The sequence below is a fragment of the Megalops cyprinoides genome, chromosome 25 (assembly GCF_013368585.1).
Source record: "Megalops cyprinoides isolate fMegCyp1 chromosome 25, fMegCyp1.pri, whole genome shotgun sequence".
Classification (NCBI taxonomy): Eukaryota; Metazoa; Chordata; class Actinopteri; order Elopiformes; family Megalopidae; genus Megalops; species Megalops cyprinoides.
In genome coordinates, this window is record NC_050607.1 from 6,509,056 (window position 1) to 6,531,914 (window position 22,859).

Here is a 22,859-nt window from a genome sequence, read left to right on the forward strand (position 1 = left end):
TTTAGTACAATGTACTATATTTACACATATTTATTTTTCCTATTCTTCAGGTTTTTTGTATGTTGTTGTAAATATAGCTGCTGGACTGTAGTACAGCAAAAAAGTATACCCATACGAACTTGACAGTACTTAATAGTTCTAATTGGACCTCATCAATCAGAGATCATGACAAGGGAACAGATCCACCCGTTTGGATGGGAGCAATCTTGGAGCACGACAATGAGAAGATTGCGCCCAATTGGACAGGACCTCTTCATATGGATACCCTTGTTATGTTGTCAGAAATTTTAGCCTTTAAAAGGTGATGACTTCTCAGAATCCGTTTTTCAGTTGGATTTGTTCCTGTAAAATGTTCTTGCCATCATTTAAATAGTTGCGTTTTTACAAATGCTTTTTGTGTTGGAACTGCCCGTTACTGTCAGCGTGTAACTCTGATGCCAGTGTGAATTTCGCGTCAGCTTGGGCCTTCTCGGCTGTAGGTCAGCAATACCTTAGACATTCCCACAGCAAACTGACCCAGTGTAGTTTTCCCCAAAGCTCACTTGAAGGAAGTGGAGGTAAGTCTTTATCCAGTGTAAAATTTTTTGTACTTACTCACCCAAGATAGGCGGCACAGTCTTTTTCACAAAGTATAATCAACAGGTGCAGAGGAAGCAATGTTTTACCCCTGGAGCTGCACATCAGATCTGTGTATAAATAGCATCCTTCGCTGCCTGAAATGTTTGTCACTGTAATGGGAATAACAAAAAGTCAGAATTGCCTCCATTGGAAACTAACAGAGGTTGCACCAATGTGGTAAAATCTTCAAAGAAGTGAAATATAAGTAGGGGTGACACCTCTGATGGATGAGCAAGACATGCTTTTGGTTTTCAGTCCAACCAAACCCTACATCTGGTAGCTGGATTAGGCTAAAAGTCAGGTGACCACATGTGCAAAGTAGTCATTATTTAACTGCTCAAGGACATAGAGAGACAGGTTAGGATTGTGACTCAGAAATCAGGGTTGACCTCCCCATACCCCAAATTCAGGAGAATGAGCACCACACATCATCTTGAATGGGACATCAAACACACACACACACACACACACACACACACACACACACACACACCTCTTAACAATAACAACACAGGTAGGCTTTCACAAAGTCTTCTTTTACTTTCCAGTACAGAAATCAAAATGTAGCAGTTTGCCTGGATAAACCCCAGACCACTAAAGCCATTTGGTCCTAAAGTCACAGTACAGTCAGTTTAAACCCTGCGTTGCACACTTTGATCCATTTGGTTTACTTGCAAGTTTCCTTAGGTGCAATGGTTTAAAACTGATCATTCTGTTCCAGCCCCTCGGGGCTCAGCTGAAGAGCGCCACATGCTGCTACACAGGGTCAATAAGTCAGTATGTAGCATCCTTAACATACTGCAGTTCAGTTAAAAGGTAACCCAAAGTGCTATTCATCTTCACTGTCATGTTGCTTAATGCATATCAGTGTACCTCAGCTGGAGGTTGCCAGCCCTTAGGAAACCTAAAACTCAATTTATCAGGCGCCCTCGCCTGGAATGTCCGCAAAGCACGTGCTGAGCCAGTCAATCACTTTCTTTGGGTTTCCCCAGCCACAGTTTGACAGGGACACGCGATAGTAAGGTCAAGTCCTGAGCATGTCTCAACCAAGTGCCACTGCTATTCCACACCTCAGGAAAAAATCAAAAATCACCAAGAAAAAAGGATGTTTTAGTGAATGAAAAAGGTGGACCACGAAACTTCATTACTGCTACTACTACTGTTCCCTTCCACCCTCAACACAGTCAAGAAAATGTGGGCCACTCACATAAGACTTCCTAAAGGTAAAAAACATATATTATTTAACAGTGCTGAATATTCCCCATATTAACCACTGGAATAAAACCAATTTGTTTAGCATCTTTGGACAAAACGCCCATTTTTGTCACGAAAGACCTGGACGAGTGTCAGGCCAAATAGCAGGCATTTACCAACAGTCAGTGCAGTGCTCAAAATTAGGGTATAAACTCCTATCCCTCTCCCTACTTCACCCCTACAATACAAAGTTACATTGTCTATTCACCTCCGTTATGGGCCGAACATACGCCTGGATCATCAGTCAGCTACAGTTATTAGATGATTAGAGTCATTTGTACGTATGGGGAAACTCTGGGGTGGTCTAAATGCTTTTACTGGTCACCGGCATCGCCGAAGATGTCGTTCTTCTTGCGCTCCATTTCCGCAAAGTCAAAGTCTGCGCCCGTCATCCTCTTGTAGATGTCTTTGATGTCGTCGCAGGTGGTCTCGAAATGAGTGGTCGCGTCGTATGAGCGGGAGATGAAGATCTGGCCAAAATAAGACAACCGCGCACACACTCTTCGTCATCAAGACGGCACAAGCATGCAACAACATACCAGCAGAGGGCTAGGCCTAAGCACTGCCTGCATGTTATATTATATTACACTACATTACATTACATTACATGCATTTAGCAGGCACTCTCATCCAGAGTGACTTCCAGCACAACAGAAGGTAAGTGTACCCATTCAAGTTAAAGTATTGTGCCAACAGAAATGTTGTTTTTCAGTCTGTGAAGTGGTTGCCTAATCACAAATGCTGGCAAACGATTTGGACATTCCCTTAACTGGAGGACCGTCCCACCAAGGGAGGGAGAGGACAGACTTAATTTCCATGATTTTAGTCAGTGCTCACAGAGAATTGGGCTGGCCATCTTCAGAGCATCACTCACAACACATGCAAATAATCCTGATACAGGTGTCTGATAAGCATTTTAGTCTTGGCTTGACTGACATCAGTTTAAAACTGGACAATTCATTGACGGTCAATCATAGGGTGTGCTTTCTATGAATCAATTGCTCTCAATATAATATGCAATGGTTTGCACTGTGCATTTACCCTACTAGTAGATTCAATGTAATATAATGCTAGTCCCAACTGAAGGGAAGGCAGGAGACATCTAGGCTGTACCAGTCCCTATAATCTACACTGCATCAATGTCAGGGCAGGACAGAGCCTTAGTCAACTATAAATGATGCTTCCTACATCCTTTGCTCTAAACAGACTGAGCTCGCACACAGGCAAATCTGTTACTAACCTGGCTTTCAGCACCCAGGTCGACGGGCCCATACTGATCACTGATGCTCACAAACCTGAAACAGAGGAACACCCAAATGAACACACATATACACATATATGCGCATACACACACACACACACACACACACACACGGGCACAAAGGAAGAGGCTCATACTTCTGTTCCACAGGCTCCAGCAGGTCCAGGGCGGGTTTAATCTCCTTCTCCGGGTCACCGGTCTCCACCGTGGTGCTGGCGATGGCTATGTACTTGCCCTGGGCTGCCACGTTGTGCGCGTAGGAGATCATGCACACATAGATGTCTGCAATCACATCACAGACAGGAGGTCACAATGCAGTGCTTCAGCTCACAGCACAGTACACACACACTTGTCCATACGATGAGCATGAAAACAAGTCAAGAACTGTTCCGGGTTTGTTTCTCTCTTCCTCCATTTCAGAAGACAGGTTTCCACTGAAAAGAAGTTCATGGGTACTGTTTCACAAAACTCCATGCTGACCAAAGGCCTGACCCTAAGACTGAATCTCTACATTTATACCTGGCTGACAGCCAATCAGTCTAAAGAAGTTTTATTCATGCAGATTGCCAGTCAGATAACCCCCCCTCTATGTTATCTCCCTTCTATGTGATGTCACTTCCTGCCAGACTGACCGTGCTTCCTGTTGACCTGGTTCTGGGGGATGATGATCTGGCAGGAGTTGGCATCGCTGGTGTTCTTGATTGGGTGGTTCATGATGCAGATGACCCTGATCACCTGACCCGTCTTGGTGACACGGTCCGTCACGTAGCTAGGGTCACAGATCAACTGCTTACAGCGTGCAATCTGAGGTAAAAAGCAGGATTCGGGGGTGGGGCAGGGGAAACAAACAGAGAAGGCTGAGACATACAAAAACAGGTAAGGGTACACCCCTCCAATTCATGCCAAATCTTTAGCTGATCACACTACTTCATCTTAACGCTGTTCATTTTGCAGCATATGAACAGCTTCACTCCACTGTGTTAGGAATAGGAGCACATACACCTCACACTCACACTTTTGTTTTGATTTTATCTTCTGCTTGTTTGAGCTGTCATGCACTGCTTACATCATTGCATGGTGTGGCAGAAAAATACATACGACTACATGGCTGAGGTGCAGAAAGACTTTGTTGGTGTTTTGAGCTCCACGGCTTGGAGGGAGACAGGAACTCAGTTGCGTGCCATTTGTGCAGTATTCATTACTTCACTGGTTGGCAGCTTCAGCTCTGATTCAAAAATATTTAATTCTGTACTTATTCAGACATTCCTGCGGCTTGTACCTGCTTGCTGTCATTTTTTTTTTGCAATTTTAGGTAACACCTAAAATTGAACAAAAACCCAGACACAACCGCCACCCCAGCATAAGGCTCCGAAGACTGGATTCTGGATTGTAAGATTGTAAGGCCATTTTTCTTTTCTGTTGGGTTTTGCATTTACACACAGCATGTACATAGGTTAGGCCATATCCCTCTGCAGCCAGCATTTTAGCTTTTAGGTTTTCTAAGGCACGTACTAAAGTTTACTCGGGTTGAACAGAGTCATGACAGCCAGACTGTTAAATGCCAACTGATTACCTGCATGGGTGCTACTGTGATCAGTTCAAACCTTTGTGCTGACCTTTGCTTCTTACTGGAATGAGTGTGTGACTATCTCAAGCACTGTGTTATAAGGAGAGGGTGGAAATCTTACCTCACCCTCAGACTTCACTCCCACAACCTTCCCGTTCTCCATGACAATCTCCTCGACGGGCTTATTCAGCATGTAAGTCCCTCCATATATGGCACTCAATCTGAGAGAGAAAGCAAGAAAAAGAGAGAAAGGGTCAGATATTGAGAGCATATCCATTTTCCACTGTAGAGTTGGAGCTAGTCTGGCCCATTTTACCCCAGTTACACTGGAGAGCTAGAGCCAGCCTGGCTGATTGTTTACCTTTCAAACTGTAGAGCTAGAACCCAGCTGGGTTCCTTATTCAAGTTCTGATTGATTTGTCTTTGTCAGCCCACTTGCTCAAGGTTATGCCAGCCTGGCTCCATCTCTACAGTGGGAAGAATGTGGGGTTCAGAAAGACAGGTGAGAGCGACAGAGGTGATCTCTCATCTCTTACCTGGCTAAGCCCTGTGGCAGCTACACCTTCCCACACCCTGGGTAGAGGCAAGGGACGGAGGAGTAGGTGGACAGGTGTGTCTCTTACCTGGCAAAGCCTTGTGGCAGCTCCCCCAGGCCATAGAGAGGGTAGAGGTAAGGGCTCTTTCCATATCGGGCCAGAGATTCGCTGTACAGCTTGATTCTGTTTATGGTGTCTAGGCATGGCTGATCCAGGTATCTGAGGGACAGACACAAAACACCCATGGTTTCTTAGCAGGCAGTGATGCTTTCAATATAACAATGGTTTCTTAAACATCCTTACATTTCAACAGCTCTCTCTTTCTGGAACCCAATTATAGATCTGGACTTTTTTTCCAGGGTGACTTAGACAAAGGAACAGTGGAGACACACCTGGGAGTGGAACCTCGTCCTGATGCTGACGCATCTCTAACGTGGGGCAAAGAAAACTCTACAGCCACACGATGGTGCTGTAAACAGGAGACCTGGGACCAATCACGCTGAGCGGTGGAAACAATGGCCACTCACTCGTCTGTCCTGTAGAGAGCGAGGGCGTGGCCAGTGAAGTCGATGACGTCCTGGCCGAGGTCGAACTTCTTGTAAACATCTCGCATCGTGGTCACTTTTGGGTCGACACCCTCCATGGTCGTGGGGTCGTTCTCGTCAAAGTTGGCGATGAACACCAAGAACTTTCTGAAGCGTCGCTTCTCGAAGAGCCCCATCAGGTCTGGAAGGGTAAAACATGCTGGTGTTAGTGACATCATCATTAAGCGCCCCAAGATTCAGCATGATCACAAATAATTTTTATCACAGATAACAGATATTATAGCTCTGTCCCAAGTGACCAAATGCTGTCTGCTGTCCATGTCTTTCTGTATCACATTTACTCTGCATCAAGTAGGTAGATGTGTTAAAAGGAAGCCACTCTGGGATGCAGTTAGAGGTCCCCATCATGACTCAGTACAGATATGTGATCACTCACCATAGAACAGATACGGGCATACTTAAAAGGCAAGCTAGATGGCTAGATTCAGTAGCTGGCTACCTAGATTAGCTACATTTATTCAGCTAGATAATAACCAAACCATATACTAATACCTTGCATCTTGCTTGAAACACATGTGTTCAAATAAATCAGCCCAACACAGATAAAAATAGACAAAACCTCTCAACCTGGTAAACAAGTGTCTGGCAAATTACCCATATTTATACATAAAATCATCACTTGAAAATTTACCATTTCCCATCATATTCCCCAAACAACCACAACAGACCAGCCTATCATATGCAGACCTGCTGTTCACTACATAACTCTCTAAATATAAAGCACTGATTAGCGGGTGTGACTCAGCCCATATCAGTCCCACACAGATAGTATTAACATAAACCAATGTGAAATGCCTTTGAAGAATTAGTTTATCCCAGTGAGGGCATTTACACACTGCATTTGATCCACAGAACGACCATCACAAACAGCAGGTGCCCGTTTTCTGTTTTATTTTCCCCTTGATGAGTGGAGGCGTCTTAAGATGTTATGACATGAATTGTCAGATCCAAATTCAGCTCTTTAGGCTTTTCCTTCCCTGGGGGTGTCACTCACTGGACGCCAGGGCCTCTGCTTCTGTGGACGGCACTTTGTAGATGCTGCCCTTCTTGTAGACAAAGCTGCCCTCGATGACCTTGAAGTCCAGGTAACGCGTCACCTGTGTGATCAGCAGCATCCGGACCAGCTGGCCTGGACAGGAGAGGAACCATCAGTCTCTGTCTTCTCACTATAACACACCTGTACAGATTCACAACACTAGACGCTGCTATTCTGTGTTTTATTATTGATCAGCTTCATCGTATGGAATTAAAGCTTAAAAAGGAAAACCACAAGCTCACCACATTATGACAAGCACATTAAATGTCACATTAAAACTAAAAATAACTACATTTTCCCAATAGCACGCTGATATTGTAACTACTCTGACAAAATATGCAACAGCAGTCTGACACATAAATGCAATCAAACCTTTTCCAGCTCAGGTCACAGAACTCACCAAATGGACAAGAAAATGCTCAACATCAAAAAGTCCTACCCACAATGCAGAGCAATGAGAGCACTCCAACATAAGTGCCACACAGTCTTGCTGTAAACTGACAATCAGGCTCGGCGCCAGGAGAAAATACAGAGGGGCGCAACTGCAATCCATGGTGGGGCCACAAAAAGTCATAAATACTATGTAGACATCAGGATATAAGGAGACAAGTAGGGATGCACTGAGGCTCGTCTGGGGGTGCAAGCACCCCTAAGCACCCCCATAGCGCCGGGCCTACTGCCAATCCCTGGGTTGCAGCGTCAGATTCCAGCCCTGACGCTGTGCTCGGATTCTGCTGGCAGTTCTTACCATTGGCCATCAGGAATTTGGGGATTAGGTCCACATTCCAGTCTCTTCCCCTTCCCATGGACTCCGGGGGGCTGCCGGGCAGGCTGAACCGTTTGTACAGCTATGACACACATGCGAAGAGCCATCAGCTGAATGAACAAACACATTTTGTTTCAGATTCCAAAAAACCCCTCCAGTGGCTATGAGTGACTGGTTTAGGATTTTGTACATCAGGGAGTTTGGGTTTGGGGGGGGGGGGGGGTTGGCAGCATTTACCATGAACACAGAGAAATAAGTAAAATGTGTGATACTCCTTTACACCTTAAGAAACACTCAGGGTGGGCATGTCTTATGACCGCAGTAGGACCACGCCTGTGTGTTTTTGAGCTTTGGTCACATTGTTCCGTCTCCGATTGGCCGTCAACACAACCTAACTGAATCTGGTCACAGGGAGAGACACATGCAGGAGGTCAGCAGGGAGAAAAGGTGTGGGTCTTACATCCTCCAGCGGAGTGATGGAGGCGCTCTCCGCCCCGTAGTAGGAGTTCCGGTCCATGTGCAGCACCTTCTTCCCCTTCACAGACATGATTCCGGACAGGATGCATTCCTGAGGGGGACAAGAGGAACCTCAATCCCAGCATGCATCTGAGTGCCACATACCAGCCATTATTCTCATACCTATGCCTTCCCCACACTGCGGCTGCACACCAGAGAACATTTTTCCCCCCCACACTGTCTCTGTCAGCATTTGGGCATCGTTTTTTAAAACAGCTCCGATTGAATAAAATTCTTTTATTGTTATTGTATCAAGGTCATTTTTCACTTTGAATGCTAACTCCATTCAGCTAGCAATTTTAATCACAAATGTTACACTTGTTATAGTCATTGTAAGTGCAACTAAGGCTTTACTCCACATGTACACAAAGAACTAAAGAATTCAAAATTACATCTATTAAAAAGCGTATCTAACAACAAACACAATGACCACCATACTTAGAATACTTATATATGCAATTGTTTAAAGTCTTTGAAGGGAGATGTGAGGGAGAAACTTGGGTTCAAATCCTGAATGGGGAACTGCCTTTGCAATCCCCCTCAGTCCCTGCTCCACTAATAAAAACTGATAACATGATTTAAGAGAATTTAGCTGGATCTGCTAAGCAGATCCCCCTTGCAAATCTTAGCAACAACAGAGTACTGATGCCAATCATCCCTTGACATCATTAAGAAATTCATTGTAATGGACATCGTTGGGTAACATTTAGGGATAATGCTGAACACTCGCTGTAAATATAAAGCCTTCTGGCTGCTGTCTGACTGTCCCAAACTCAGACACCTACCATACCTGCCAATATCTGAATTAGCGAGGAGAAATCTGATTGGCTGGGCGGCTCTTGTTAGCCAGCAGCCTGATGTGGCGATACGGGTCTTGTAATCCAGATTATCCCTCTAAATTTGACAGTGGATTGGCAGGGATGGAAATGGCCAAAAGTCACAGCGGCCAAGACGTGGGACAAATTCGCAAGCGATAGGGACTTAGACTGCCTTATGTGGGACAGATTTCGACTTCCAACTCAAACATAAAAGAATGGCCATCTCCCCTTTGTATTGTTAGTGATTTAAACAAGGCCATTTGCAGCCATTTCCTTTCTAAGATCTTGCCAGTTCCCTCAGAGCATGTCTGTGATTCTTTACAACACAAATGGAAGTGCACGCCCTATTTTGGCACTGTGAGGAGTGTTCAGCCAACCCTAATTACAGTTTGGTTTACATTACTGACAGAACTCTCTCACACAAGCCTCAAACATTAACACTCTGCTTGGAAAGCACAAAGTGCATAATCTTAAAGTGTTGGTATAAAAGAGAGAGGAGACACAGATCATATTTACACCCTTCACACCATAGTGTAATTTATGTTTATGCACAAAATTACCAAAGAAATATTCAAAATTCAAACCGGTACAAGTGATTATTTTACAAAATAACTGAAATTGGTACAGAATGTCTGATCTATCTAGTATAACAAAATCAATGTACACAGAAAATACAGGAGTTCTAACTTGTAACACAAGAATTCTTCACTCATGTCATGGAATGAATTTAAAACCAATTTAGAAAAATCCTTCATTTTGCCTCCATTTTTGACAGAGGATTCCCCTCACATGCACCAAATCTCATATTCAATAATCTTGTGTTTTCGTGATGCTAAATGCCAGTCTGTTACTAGTTTATCTTTTGTGTATGGTATAAATATACTGCAAGTTGTGCAAAATAAGTTGCACCCATTGGTATGCAGTGTTGTCGTTGTTTGTGTATTGATGTTTCATATCCTCCTCCCTTACCCATTCATACGTTATTTGTTTTTTTTTTTGCAATGATGAACTCTTAATTGCTGTTATACAACTGATAACTCTACTTCACTGTGCTGTTTGCTGAGATTGAAATGCCACGAGACTTGCAGGTCACGCAGTGGAGTAAAACTCTGGGGCCTGATCACCACACAGCTGTAATGCCAGAGCAAGGTTATGGTGGCACCTCTGCACAGAACATCAAGTATGCATCAAATCCATCAGGCCGTGTAACTTTATCCCAAAATGGCTGGCTGCAAATCTTCTTCAATTACACACTTATCATTTTTTTGCAAATATGTAAGCTCTTTTTAACCCATAATTTAAATAATGATAAAGTCTTAAGCTGTTTTCTAGGCTTCAATCAAGGTGAAATTATCAACAGAAAAATGTACTGGATCTACCTGGGACTGACTAACAATGTCCTACATTCTCATCTGACACTCTGGGTGTGGAGTATATCATTTCACATTATTCAAAAGACATTCACAAGGAAGCAAAATACAGAAAGGCCATGCCCCACCCTACAGTTCAAACAGCTTGAATTGTTTCGCCCCCTTTACAAAAACACGTCTCTGTGTCACGATGACCTCACCACTCAAGCAAAAAAGACCAGCTTCCTGTCATTTCAAAGTCCCTTTCAACCTGAACTCAAGATGGTGGGATGGGGGAACAGAAAAAAAGGTTCCATTTCCCTTTTTAAGGACATCAACAGAACATGCTGTTCTGACCATCTAAAAAGTACAACTTCTCAGCCACCAACTTTAACAAGGTTAAGTACTTATGAGTGAATTGCTTGCCCTTGACTTGAGGAGTTTACTCAGATATAATTGAGCAATAAATAAATGTGCAATCTGAATGATTGATTCTAAAAGGCTGATCATACTATGATGGCCTTATGGCTAAAACCTGTTTTGATTAGGATACATTCACTGGAAGTAAAAGACTACTGACTTTTCAAAAATGGACTGTATTCCTACTTGGAGCGCAGGGATCTATAACTTCTTGACAGTCTCATGGAAAATAAGAACTAGAATGCATGAAGCATTGACACATGCAGCCAAAAACGCACGCAACAGACCATGTTTTGAACACCAAACTGACACCTACGAGTGCCCGCTGACAATGCTTAAAGCTGGGGATATACACACCTGACGATGGGCCAAAACCGCTGGCGGCTGCCCACTCCCTACCCCATTCCCCATTCAATCAGCCTCAGCTAACAGTGAGAGTATTTATCAGAGACTGTCAGCAGATCCTGACCGACTATACCATTGGCACATCTCGCTCAAACATCAGGCGTGTGTATCCCCAGCTTCAGAGCTACAGTATCGCAGCAAGATGACCCAACTGCACAGAGTATATGAGCTGGATGTCCCTGAGTGAAGCTCCCTTGCTAAGGACTCTCCTCATGACTACTAGAAACACTGCACTAGTGGCACTGGTGCACTAATCATCTATATTAGTCAGCCACTCTTCTGTTCATCTCCACCTGTCACTTTAAAACTTCAAAACATTTCCCCAAAAGTACTGGTTCTGTTTTAGTGCTTAGTGGGACAAGCAGTAGTAGGACACTGAGAATGTGTGTCCTAAAAAAGACCTACATTTTTGCTAAGGCTGTGGAGGACCAATCACGACTTGAATATAACAATCCCTCCTGACTCTTTTATAACAGTACAAATGTGAGTGTTACCAGAGTGTTACCACAGATTCAACAAAATGTGACAGCAAAATGTAAAACCCTGACAAAACTGTAATGAAAGAAAGGGAGTTATGGATTATTCAGTAAACCACAACGCCATACCAGATCCTAATTTAAGTCAGCTGTGGTGGTAGTACAAACTATAATTCTGTATTCTTCACAATTTTCCTAGTTAATCTTTATTTGTGCTGAAGGCTGAGAACAAAGTGCAGGCTTTATTGTTAAATTTTGTTTAGCGTCAATCAGCCTCATAACTGCTACCAGTGTTTTGAGAAATGCACCAGAGTGCAAGAAGTATAAATAGGTCATGTGGGCACCATTCAGGTTACAACAGAAAAAGGTGATGGTGACACAGACTGCACCCAGAAGACATAACCATTATTCAGGTCAAGTGGTTGACTACGGTAACTAAGGCGGGGTCAGTGACAGTAACACACAGAAATTCCACTTTTAAGGAAGACAAGTTCACATTCTTAAGTGTAACTTTGCCCTCTTTATATAGATATAGGTGAGAAAAGATTCACTTTCCAGACAACGACAAATTGGCTAATGGGTGCAATTCATAAATAACTAACCTTTGTCTGTGATGTACTTCATATAGTGTTTGCTAATCATGAAACACACTATCCAGTATTCAATCGGAAAATGTGACAAGGCTCAATTATATGATTCGCTTGCTGAAAACCAACAAATGCAAAACAGTGAACAGCGAGCTGAATATCCCCACGACTCAGTAACAACTCACTGCTGTGCCAGGAAGGATTCTGGCCCAGCGTTCTCAGCGTGACCTTACTCAACGTCAGTCTTAAGATGGAATTAGTCAAGATGACGTAAGCATTTACAAAGGCATACATTGCATCTGCACTTAAACAGCACCCAGAATCAAACTCAGGGAAAGTGTTTGGGTGGTCAACAAGTACACTGGACACCATCAGCCCTGTCAGAACCATCAGAACCATCCAATGAGTATGGGTAAAAAAAAAAGAACAAAAAAAAAACCTTCCAAGTTATTTCAAAGCTAAACAACAATAACACGGGGGATAAATAGTTATGATATTGATCCTATATCCTGAGACTGTATAAAGGTATTTCTGCAAATTACTTTACAGTGGTTTTACAATGAACAGCGAAGCAAGTCAGATTTTTGCCATCCAAATTTGCATTCTTAAACACACATAGACACAGAAATTTTTGATCTGTCCAATAGATCATTTATGAAAAGTGTGAAGATCAGGTTTATATGAATAGAGCAGCAGGAATAAAATTCAGTGGAGTACACAAACAGTAAATCTAAAATATATATTTATATATACTATAACTAGAGGGGTGGGATGATCAGATGCGTTTCGAATGGTGCTTTGAAGGCGTCTCCATCACTTTCATAATGCAAAACAGCTTGCAATAACAAAACGGTCAATACATTGCATTGTCTTCCCGGTTCACTCCCAAACGTCATCTCTAAAATCCACAAGGATTGGCTAAATCATATACCAAGCTGTCAGAAAACTTCAGACAGGGATGTCGATATGGAGTTCACCGGGGCAACCTGGGGATTAATTACAAGGGATATCTGCAAACTTTGGCTTTGCCAAATGACGCATCTACAGCAGCCGCGACTTTAGCTCGACCGCCGTAACTGCGGCCACGACAATATGGCGTCTTGGGACCAAAGATCAACGTAAACCACAGACTAACACCGGAAAACCGCAAGATTTTACGAGGAAAGTGATAACCAAATTAAAATATTCCACGAGTCCTATCAAATATAATGGGCACAAGTACATACTCCTTATAGTTGACATTTTAGGACAACACAATGATAATAAAAACCAGTGCTTGTACAACCATGGTGAGCTGATGCTGCGCACCAGTTTCTGATTGGTCACACGTACAGTCTTAGCGATACTTAAATCAACGAACTGGTCTTTGAATGGTCTATCGTGCACGCACTCGACTTCTTTTTCTAAGACAGGAAGGATAGTAAATGGCAGGTAAACGGCACTGACATTGTTCATTTAAACCGTGCAATGATTCATTTCGTTGTCAACCAACAACATTCCTGGTAAACGATTTGTTTCTTATAATTAGCAAAAAAAAAAAAAAAAAAAAAAAGAAATATAGACCTGTTCACCGGCTATCATTTGACGTTGAGTTCCAGCACACGCAATGAAGAGGAAACTTGGGTCTCCACCCAAACTAGCTACCAGAGCACTGAAACCACCACCACCGAACAGTTCATTTTACTTGTCATCAGCTACACGCAATGACTTTGATCACTTATAAATGCAATCGTCTGACAAAACAGCTACCATAGCTACACTAGATGCAAGGTGACATCTTAGATAAATGTCGTTAGCAAAGGCTAATAAATGACCCTTAAGGAACTGTTGCCAGCCCATTCAACTGTGTCCACCTAGCTTGCTGTTGTACATTTCAAGTCATTAGCTACCTAGAAATGCAGTTCATAGATCGAGTCTAGATCAGCGAGAAATGCAACTTACAGACATATTGCATGTGTCACGACAGAAACAAAGCAAGTTTTCTCACATGATAGCTAGCCACTGATTTCGACAGATTACACACATTCTGTGTTTTAAGATACACGGACAACAGGCCGACCAGCTTCCTAGCAACCCAATTAACGTTAGTCAGTTTGCTAGACTAACGTTAGTACTAGATATCAGGTTCTGCTCAGGCCTCAATAGGCAGCTACACTAGCTGTAGCACTTTAAAAAACTCGTTTACTTTTAGATAGAGAGAATGTCAAGACAGCATTATTAACGCACATACAATTACAAAATACTGGACTGGACAATCGAACTGACACTGACGACAGAGTCTGAGATTGTTTCCGTTTTTATAATGTGCAGCCCAACCCCGGTAGCTTGCTTGATGCTGTTTTCTCACCGTAAGTCCGGTCCCCAAAACAATAACATCATATTCTTCATTCATTTTCTCAGCTCAAGTGTTTTTTTTTTCCTCTTCTTTGCAGCCTACAAAGAAAACGATGAACGGCGGAGTTTGACGATGAAACGGTCCAATTCCACGTCAAGCGGTTCCAACTCGCACTAAGGGAGGAGCCAGCGTCCAGCCTCCGCCAATCACAAGAGTTAAACTGTCACGTCAAGTTTGTAGTCCTGGCTGAGCATCTCATAATTTCAGCGATTAATATGATTGATAGCAGAATTATTGTCTATATACTCCCATTGTAAAAACATTCTCACACGCTGTCGACTTCCACCTTTTAAATGTGCAATACCTTTCCAAAATCGAGCGCATGTCTATTTTATTTTGCCTCATAGCCGGCGACTTCGTATGGACAGAAACAAGAATCAGCACTCAGAATTTACATGGTGAGAAAGAAAAGCTTGCTGTGCAGCTGTACCTGATGAACAAGCCTCTTATACTTCTGGCTTGATTAATTTGCCTCTGATATTTAATACAAATACGTTTTCTCATCATATTTATACTTGCCTGTAAGCTTCTGTCATGTCAGTTCAATGATACAACGATAATTTCAAAACCCATTATTACACAAAACCCACTGCTATACACTGATAGTTTCAAAACCCAACGGTGCTGGTCATTCAGGGGCGTTCTCCAGTTTAGTCACATCAGGTCTTTCCTGATGAGTGGCACTTGCCAAGTCTTCTATTCAACAGGGAAGGTAAAAACATTTGCATATTTCTACCACCATTATTCGCATAGCAACGGGATTTCTGAACTTCAGATTCATTCTATAACATTCTTTGCAATTCCACATCTGGATGCAAACTATTCTCTGGATCACATATTATTTTCACAACATCTAGCCTCCTTTATCTCCTGTGGCTCTTTAAACCCCCTCTCTGCTATAATTAATGCAAAACATGGAAAGCCCAAGCCAGATGCAGAGGTGTCAAAAAACCTGAAGTGCAATTTAATAGTAGTCATGTGACTCCCAAACGTAAATATATATTTCTGCTTTCTCACAAACGATTTTCTACCAGTGTTTAATACCAGTGTGGTATTGATCTACTCTTCCTTTACAGTCCTTTGCTTGAGTAAGTTTTTTTTTTTATTGTACTTTCTTCCTATAAAAATAGGTCACATGCTGAAGTCAGTATGAAGTATTGCAGCACTTGGATGGTGTTTGTTAAAGTAGGGCAGAAAGTGACTTGCAATTAAATGTGTCAAATGACTGAGAATGAGAATAAACCATAAAAGGGGTGAGAAGCATAAAAAAGGCAACTGCAGTATTTGTGATGATGTTAAACAACTACAACAATTGCAAAAACTAAGGAGAATAAGAAGATAAGGAACGTGAAAATGGTCCAAGTTTGGGCATTAGTTGTGTGGCTGTATGAAACGTAGAATGTGTAAAATGAGGTTAGATCGTCCAGAAGTAAATGTTTGCAATGGGTCAGACAAATGCAATGGGTCATAATGACCCATAATTCCATGAATGACATATGGATTATGATGTTATTTATATAGGAAATCACAAAATGTTTGCCTATCTGTTCGGTGTTGTATATGTATGGGGGATGCCCTGGTAGTCCTTAACTCGCGGATGTCATAAATGCTATCCCAATACAATAACGTTACAGCATTTTGGAATTTGACCATGAACTTTATTGCACACACTCGCAGAATCGCGTCATTCGCTCAGCTGATACGGAGCGTTTTAAAGAATCGGACACCGGAGGCTCCCAGCAGCCACCGCGCTTCCTCTCCCACTGGGGTCTGCGATCATGGCGGACGTGGTGCGGCTGCAGGACCTGGAGGAAAAACCCGAGAGGGAGAAACTCTTGAACGGGGAAGCGGATCTCGACGAAAAAGAGGAGGCGGACCCTTCCGAAGACGCGGCTAAGAAGAAGAAGAGAAAGAAGAAGAAAAACAAAGCGGCGGCCACCGGTAAGAATGTCGGAGAGTCCAGGCCCTCATAGTAACACTGTGCGATTGCAGCGAGCCGCTGTGCAGCACGACCCAGGCCACGCCGAACACGCCTTGCACTTGCGGTGCTTACACTTCCAATAAGTGCACCTGTCATCACAATCCAAGGTAGCGATCAAGCGACGGCTGATGAACCGCAAGCTGATGGGTAGTTAACGTGAGCTGTCGGTTTTGTTAATTTGTCTTTAGTTAGTCTAGCTGACCTTGCTAGCTAGCTTGATTGTCTTGTGTCATGTGTGAAGGAATGGGCATATAATCTATTAGAAACAAGTAAATTGCATGTCAGACAGTTGGCTAGCTTGATTAAATAACCGTTGGGGGAACCAGTTTAATCTTTTAACTTTAACAGGTTGATTGGACTTATACAGGACTACATGGGCAGACGAGAATAAAATATACTAACCTTGCCTGAAGTCAGAAAGGCATTTTTGAAGGTCCCAGCTTTGAAGGCAGTATTCTGTGCATCAGCGCCGTCCGGCTGCATAGTATTTGTTCAGTAGAACCGGCCCAGGGTGAATGCATAAGAAGAGGGTCTGTTTCCACGTGTTTGAGTGGAGTGGACACACACAATATTTTCTGGTTTTAGGTGATCTCTAACACGCTGTGGCTTAGATCCATGTGCACTTGAGCAGAATCCTTTCCACTGCCACATACGATCTCATGACTGCCCTTTAGGTTAGAATCATGAGCTGTGTTCCCTAGAGAGGTGTCACAGAGAGGATGGTGCCGGTCCTATGACATGACCTCACCGGTGTGCGTGCGTGTGTGCATTCTGCATTGTCTGAACAGTAGTCAATGAGACGGAAGGGGATGTCAGCGGCGGGGGAGTGGGCGACGTGACCAAACAGCTGGAGAAGCAGGCCCTGGAGGACAAAGAGAAGGAGGAGGATGAGGACGGTAAGCCATCTGTCAAGTGAAACTTGCCTGAGGTTTTTATACGCGCTGAGCCTGAGCAAAGATTTGCTTTGCTCCTGTATAACACTGTAAGCAAGCCCCCCCCCCCCCCCCCCCCACCCCCCAACGCAGGAGAATATCATGCATTTGGTGGAAATCATAGGCAGTTGAGCATTTTTGAGGAGGAGGAGACTAAATCTGTGGTCAAGTAGCAGCAGTGTTCAACACAGGATTTGAACCCTCAACAGTTTATAGCACAGGTGTCCCCACATGAGTCGCCCACCTCCTCCTTCACCGTACAGTTTAGAATGTCAGCTGTAGCGTCAGTGTGAACCTTCAGCAGTGGTCTCTGTTTCTGGCTGAGGTTTTGTCTATTGGAGACGCAGTTTCTTTCTAGTAGCTACCACCTCATGTCTGTGAGGAGGTCAAGGCCTTGTTTGTAATTGGAATGACTGGATGGTGCACTGTCTGCAGATGGAGAGGAAGGGGAGAATTCTGCCAGCAAAAAGAAGAAGAAGAAGAAGAGGAAGGCGAAAGGACGTAGGTTTTTCTCCTTAAGTGTGAAGAAGTTTCCAAAACACATTAAACTCCTTCACGACCATGCATTTTGAATGTTTGTTGCTGGATCTGATTTACATTTCCTGTCTTCTCTTTCCCTCTCCCTCCCTACCTGTCTTGTATGCAGCTAAAGTGCAGACTGACCCGCCCTCGATTCCAATAATTGATCTCTATCCGAGTGGCGTTTTCCCAAAGGGCCAGGAGTGTGAATACCCCCCAGCACAGGACGGGTGAGTGCTTCACAGACCACATCGCTCACTCACTCTTTTGTGTGTGAGAATATGTCCATGTATTTGTGTGTAGATGCACAAGAAACCATAGCCTTTCAAAAGTCATGTAAAAAAAAAATCGCAATAAAATGTGCTGCTCACCTGGGTGGTCTGAAACGAAAAAAATAATAAATGTGTATGTCCGGGCTACTGATGTGTATGTCAGATGCAATAATAATTGGCTCACTGCAGTGCAATCAAGTTTTAAGTATATAACATACAAAACATTACCCATACACACATTGGTTACCCCTTTTTCGTTCCTGTGTAATCAGGGGTATCAATACATACTGATGGCACTATATACATTGCTGTATATGTATGCGTTAGACATTGCAGTATATTCATTTTACATCACTGATGTCTTACTCCATATTGTATCATTAACCTTTAGTACCCTAAAGTGTCAGGCTGCTACTGTTACCCACCTGGTCTCCCCTGTGCCTCTCAGTACCGGCTGCTCATCTGGGCCAACTCCGTTCCACAAGGGTTGCCATGTCTTCCTAAAAGATTCAGATTTGCTGTACAGTGTATTTGTGCACCTTCCTGTAGGCATAAGCTGAAACATTGCTTCACGCGAGGAGTAGGTTGATAAAAGGACTGTCCTCACCCCCCAGGCGCAGTGCAGCGTGGCGCACCACCAGTGAGGAGAAGCGTGTCCTGGACAAGGCCAACGAGGAGGTGTGGAGCGACTTCCGGCAGGCCGCCGAGGCCCACCGACAGGTCCGGCAGTACGTCATGAGCTGGATCAAACCCGGCATGACCATGATCGAGATCTGGTGAGAACACCTCCACCACCGTCACCACCACCGAGAACTCAACCGTTTGCATTATAGGGGTCTGTGCCGTTTCAGTTCTGCTTTTCTGTGACCGGCGTTAAGGGTAAACTCTCTCTGATGCTGTGTCGGGCAGTGAGAAGCTGGAGGACTGCTCCAGGAAGCTGATCAAGGAGAACGGGCTGAACGCGGGCCTGGCCTTCCCCACGGGCTGCTCTCTCAACAACTGCGCTGCCCACTACACCCCCAACGCCGGCGACCCCACCGTGCTGCAATACGACGACGTCTGCAAGATCGACTTCGGCACCCACATCAACGGTGGGTCCCGGGCCCGACGCACGGGCACAGCACACAGCAAACAGAACCTCTGTGAACCCAAAATCTCATCTGGAGAAACAAAACAAATTACCATGAAACGGACGCTGAAGTTCAAAAGGGATTTAGAACGATACAAAGTGACTGCAAGATTAATTTTATATGTAGAGGTAACCAAGTCAGAGCGAGGGCTCAACCGAAAATGGATCTTTGGGCCAACCTCTGCAGATCCGACAGTGATCACCGAAAGATTGGATTTTGATGTTTAATTGGATTTAACCAGATGGCATAGGAACAAGGGAATTTGCTGACCAACTCTGACCGGAATTTGAAGCTTGTTAATATTTCGGTCTTCAGGGGTAGATCAGTAAAAGCAGATCTGATCACTGCCAGTCATTTTGCCAGATAGCACAACCATCATGGATTCAGATTTGGTTATAAAGTAACAAAGTAATGCGGTTTTCCTTACAGGTCGAATCATTGACTGTGCCTTTACTGTCACCTTCAATCCAAAGTACGACAAGCTGCTAGAAGCTGTGAAAGACGCCACTAATACTGGAATCAAGGTTTGTCAGGACTTGCTCGGTCATTCATTCCCATATTCATAAAGAACACTTAAAGCGCTGTTACACCTGTGGAATATTTCAAAGACACTGATTGGTTGTAGTTTAGGATTCACACACGGCCTTCCTTTAATACTTGGTGCTAGACGACGGGCAGTATGAATACAGATTCTTGGTGTCAGATACTATGCGTAACTCGAGAACCAAAGATAAGAACCAGAGCAAACCCTGGGCAAACTGTAAACCAAGCTTGCTTTCCCGGCAGTGTGCTGGAATCGACGTCCGCCTCTGCGACGTGGGCGAATCGATACAGGAAGTGATGGAGTCATACGAGGTTGAATTAGACGGAAAAACATACCAAGGTAATGAGCTGATAGCAGACTCCATTCAATACTGTATCCTCACCCTAATGCTTAATTTGAAGATGTAATTGTTGAGGTAAACATTGATATCAGATAGTTTAATGTTAGCTTAATGTTTCCTGTACAACAGCAGCTTATTTTAACAGGTTAAACTTCAGCAGAATGCTTCTGTGAGATCTCTTTTGTATTCTTTATCAACGACAATTAAGGGAACACTTGTACTTAGCTTCTATTCGACACCTGGAGAAGAATTAAGCAGCAAATTCTTGTCTCTGTAAACGTTTCAAAGCAGTTTTGTTGTCTCCATCTTTTTAGTTAAGCCTATCAGAAATTTGAATGGTCACTCCATCGGGCAGTACAGAATACATGCCGGAAAGACTGTCCCCATTGTGAAAGGTGGAGAGGCTACGAGGATGGAGGTAGGATTCACTGGATTCACTTCCTGATCCAGCACCATTCATACATTCATAGGGCTTGATTTTTACTTCAGCCTTCTTGGTCTTATTTTTGCAAGATCTAGCTTGTATGTACCCTTTTGTCATTGGTCACTTTGGCTGAATCAGTGATACTGTGTCTGTGGCAATTTAGATGTCGGAATCTCCAGAAATGGGTATGCCGTGAAAGCACTGTTGAAACTAGATGGCATAACTGGAACCAACCATAGTTAATGAAACTATAGCTTGTACTCTGTCTGACCAACCGTTGAACCCTGGTCATGCAACGCTTGTACTATCATTGACTCCTTGTGGTTTTTTGCTTGTGTTGTACTCTACCTCACTTGTAAGTCGCTTTGGATAAAAGCATCTGCCAAATCAATAAAAGTAAATGTAATAAATGGAACTCCTTGTAGAAATGTGCGGTGAAGAACCTGCACATGAACTGGAGTACCTGAGTCTTTGTGTTGGCCCCTTCGTACAGGAAGGAGAGGTGTACGCCATCGAAACATTCGGCAGCACAGGAAAAGGCGTGGTCCACGATGACATGGAGTGCTCCCATTACATGAAGAACTTCGATGTGGGACACGTACCGATCAGGTCGGTGCTGCAGAACGACAAAGACCTTTCAGCAACATTCTCTATAAACATCCTTGCTGCTAAACATACATTTTAACTCCTGAGGTTCCCAATGCTGTGTGCGCAGTTGGCCTGTGAGCACAGCCAACGTGACTATGATAGGGCCATCATCATTACACCATTCACTTAAATTTTACATAATGTAGAGCTCCCAGCAAAAGACTGGCCACAGGGCCCTTCACACCATATCACAAAAAATGTTATTTAACATGAGTAGCACGTTAGCATTACTCACGTAATGTTAAGTGCAATATAAAAAAAAAGATGCAAAACGGGTCAAAACAGGTCCCATGCAGAAAATATATAAAATAAGATCTGAGACGTGCTAGTCATGGCAGACATGCCTGTAACCTAGATGCCCTGATACTGCTATTGTGTGACATTTGGTCTTAAGGGCATACAGACTCACAGAGCATGAAGTGGTACTTGCTTCGGTCTTGCTGTGCAGTCGACACTCACCCTGTGCCCCTTCGACAGACTCCCAAGGGCTAAACACCTGCTGAATGTGATAAACGAGAACTTCGGCACGCTGGCCTTCTGCCGGCGCTGGCTGGACCGCCTCGGCGAGAGCAAGTACCTGATGGCGCTGAAGAACCTGTGTGACCTGGGCATCGTGGACCCCTACCCGCCGCTGTGCGACGCCAAGGGCTCCTACACCGCGCAGTTCGAGCACACCATCCTGCTGCGGCCCACCTGCAAGGAGGTGGTGAGCCGAGGGGATGACTACTAACACACACACACACTCACACTCTCACACACACACACACACACACACACACACACACACACACACACACACACACACGGCCACGTACAGGTGCTCACCCAGTCCAGACCCGCACAGTAGCAGCACTAACACAAGCTCACGCACACACACACACAGACTCAAAACTGTATAAAAAAATGAATTTAGCAAGTTGCTTCATTCTCACCTCTCGCTTTGGCAGACAGCAACAGCAGCAGCAGCAACAGCAACGTTACCACAACGTAACTGAAACGTCTTAACCCATCCGCAGAGCCGCGATTGAGACACACGAGCCGAGGTGCTGCCGCCCTGGCAGCGGCTGCCGAGTGGTGGCTCTTTTTTTTTTTTTTAAAAGAACGGAAAGTGATGATCCAGAAATAGTTTTGTCACTTTTAATACGCTTTCTTGCATTTAGAAAACTCAAAATGATGCAAAAATCCCCCTTCACTGTATGGGGGAGAGACTATAGGAAACCCCAGTGGCTGTAAGTTTGGCTTTTAATGCAACCAGGAGGGCACTTTGCAAAAAAAAAAAAGATTCACAAAAAGACAAAAACAGATCTTGCACTCTGCTCATACAGTATTTATATTTACTTGATACCTCTAAAAGGTCTATGGAATCGCTAACTTCTGTGCCCAATGTAGTGTTCATTTGGAATTCCCTGAAATGTTTTTTTTTTTTTGTAAAAAATAAATATGAACCTTAAAACCTGCTT

At 43.8% G+C, this 22,859-nt stretch overlaps 2 protein-coding genes across 4 annotated transcripts; one reads left to right on the forward strand and one right to left on the reverse strand.

Annotated features, from left to right (window-relative positions):
• Window positions 1-1,173: 1,173 nt before the first annotated feature.
• Window positions 1,174-14,706, reverse strand: LOC118771900 (rab GDP dissociation inhibitor beta-like). The gene is made up of 11 exons (XM_036520051.1): window positions 14,562-14,706; window positions 8,104-8,211; window positions 7,626-7,725; window positions 6,836-6,970; window positions 5,764-5,962; window positions 5,324-5,455; window positions 4,822-4,921; window positions 3,766-3,937; window positions 3,271-3,415; window positions 3,113-3,167; window positions 1,174-2,342 (listed from the first exon to the last, which is right to left on the reverse strand). Exons 1-11 carry the CDS (start codon window positions 14,604-14,606, stop codon window positions 2,187-2,189), a joined length of 1,347 nt encoding a protein of 448 aa, XP_036375944.1. The 5' UTR covers window positions 14,607-14,706; the 3' UTR covers window positions 1,174-2,186.
• A 1,645-nt stretch (window positions 14,707-16,351) lies between these two features.
• On the forward strand, window positions 16,352-22,850 carry LOC118771866 (methionine aminopeptidase 2-like). 3 transcript variants are annotated; one of them, XM_036519995.1, is made up of 12 exons: window positions 16,352-16,550; window positions 17,379-17,486; window positions 17,958-18,023; window positions 18,169-18,271; window positions 18,928-19,089; window positions 19,223-19,404; window positions 19,873-19,967; window positions 20,230-20,326; window positions 20,642-20,745; window positions 21,245-21,360; window positions 21,877-22,151; window positions 22,184-22,850. In XM_036519995.1, exons 1-11 carry the CDS (start codon window positions 16,388-16,390, stop codon window positions 22,127-22,129), a joined length of 1,449 nt encoding a protein of 482 aa, XP_036375888.1. In that variant the 5' UTR covers window positions 16,352-16,387; the 3' UTR covers window positions 22,130-22,151; window positions 22,184-22,850. The 3 variants fall into 3 exon arrangements, with proteins under 3 accessions (XP_036375888.1, XP_036375889.1, XP_036375887.1); XM_036519996.1 differs by having other exon boundaries at window positions 21,877-22,128; window positions 22,171-22,850; XM_036519994.1 differs by having other exon boundaries at window positions 21,877-22,850.
• Window positions 22,851-22,859: the final 9 nt, after the last annotated feature.